We start from the raw sequence: 1,934 nt of genomic DNA on the forward strand, positions 1-1,934 counted from the left end.
GCCAATAAGCACTGAAAATGAGGATGTGAACTTTTAAAAATTATATGTAACTTTAATCAATTTAAAGTTAAAATAAATCATCCAGATGTGACTGATGATAATCATATTAGATATTATAACGTTAGAGACCTTATTTTAGTCCAGATCAATGTTGACCATTGGGGATTCTGGATGGCTAATGGGTGGGCGAGGGGATTTTGGTTGTCCTTGCAAATGCTCTATTTAAGAGAGCCACTTCAGAGGCCAAGGCAAGCCAATCTCTCCCTGACTAACCTAGCTTGCTTGATTACCAGCGATGCATATAACTTGACAGATAATAATATTTCAGGAAAATGTTAACATGACATGAGATATCTTGACACCTTTTCCTTCTTTCTTCTCTTGAACTTTTTCTGCCCCCAGGTTTCAAAAGAAGAATTTTTGAACTATTATGCTGGAGTTAGTGCCTCTATTGACACCGATGCCTATTTCATTTTAATGATGAAAAAATCCTGGAAATTATGACTTTGTCTAGTAATTCTTTCATGAATCAGAGATTCTCCAAGAGTGGGACTACTTTGAAAGAAGTTCACTATTACTGATTTTGATAATGTGCAAATGAAAGTTTCTGAACACCTGGATTTTAGAAAGCACTAGGTCTTCAATAATCTTTCCTAATGATCTGGAACATGTTTATTTCCTGAGGATATATTTTTAGATCAGAAAAAAAGGAGAAAAGTAATGAAGAATGAAGAAATATAGGAAAGAATAGAGGAGGAAAAGACAGAATAAGGGAGGATGAATATACAACAGGAAAAAAGAGTGATATTTGAAATGATTTCCTAGGTAAAATTATGTCCTTATTATAGGTGTTCCTCATATAGGTGCAAAGGTCACGTTTTCCCACACTTTGACTTCTGCAGCAGGAGGTGATACTGAGGATTGAAGGAATGTCTGTGTGAAATTTCCTGAGCTTTCTTATTTTCATGCTTCTCTCATCTAATTCTGTACAAATAAAATGAACATTTATTTGATTCCGAAACATTGTTGATTTGTGTGTGTGTATGTGTGCTATGTTCAGATTTTCATTTTGGCCTTAACATTCATACATGTATATGAACAGAGGACAAAGTTCCTCTGCTGTGAAAATGTAGTGAGCTGAGTGGCCCACTTGGCTGTAGATTCCACTCCCATGGAAAGGCTTACTTAGCATGTGACTGTGTTAAGATAAATGAGCATGCACAGGCAAAAAGAATTGCTTAAAGTTTAACAAGTGGCCATCTAGCAGGGAAGCAACAAAGCCCACATGGAAGAAGCACACTATCCTGTGCGATCATGAGATGTTGACGGGAATAAGTATCAGAAGTTCAAAAAGAAGCAATCAAATGGACATGAAGGAACATAGACAAAGCGGAGACCCCAAAGCCACCTGTAAGATAATTGGACAGTCCCTCACAGAAGGGCCACAAGGAAGGCATGATATATACAGGATGTAGTATAGTGCTGATGAAACAGATAACTATCCTTTAGTTCTTTAATATTTCTTCCCCTTACTATTATGGTCTTAAATTTACCTCATTAATCTTGTTAGACCTGACTATGTTCATTTGTATAATTAAGATCATTTGATGCTTGAAATCCAAGATAGATAAACCCTTCAGAAATAGTAATGGGAGTAATTATTCCCTGAGGGGATGGGATGAGATGGATGGAGGGAGGGATGGGGAGAGGAGGAGAAGGGGGAACTGATAGCAAAGATGACTGTATAACACCACTCACAGGGAATGAATAACAGAATTGTAGGTGAATGGATACATTGGATGTGTCAGATATGTCAAATATATATTCATATATAATAATCATAAAGGTTCCGGGGGTTAGGGTGGGAGAGGGTGGGGATAAAGGGGAGCTGATATCAAATAGTTCAAGAAGAAAGAAAATGTTTTAAAACTGAC

General features: G+C 36.9%; 1 protein-coding gene across 1 annotated transcript in view; it reads left to right on the top strand.

Moving 5' to 3' along the window:
• Nucleotides 1–988, top strand: part of CAPSL (calcyphosine like) — a 47,654-nt gene extending 46,666 nt beyond the window's left edge. The window contains exon 4 of the mRNA XM_030888942.2: nucleotides 403–988. Within this exon, the coding sequence (XP_030744802.2) occupies nucleotides 403–504 (102 nt within the window). The 3' untranslated portion in view covers nucleotides 505–988. The remainder of the gene's footprint in view (nucleotides 1–402) is intronic.
• The last annotated feature ends 946 nt before the right edge of the window (nucleotides 989–1,934 follow it).

The sequence above is a fragment of the Echinops telfairi genome, unplaced genomic scaffold (genome assembly GCF_000313985.2).
Source record: "Echinops telfairi isolate 266 unplaced genomic scaffold, ASM31398v2 ScPeMD7_7469;HRSCAF=8507_1, whole genome shotgun sequence".
Taxonomy (NCBI): Eukaryota; Metazoa; Chordata; class Mammalia; order Afrosoricida; family Tenrecidae; genus Echinops; species Echinops telfairi.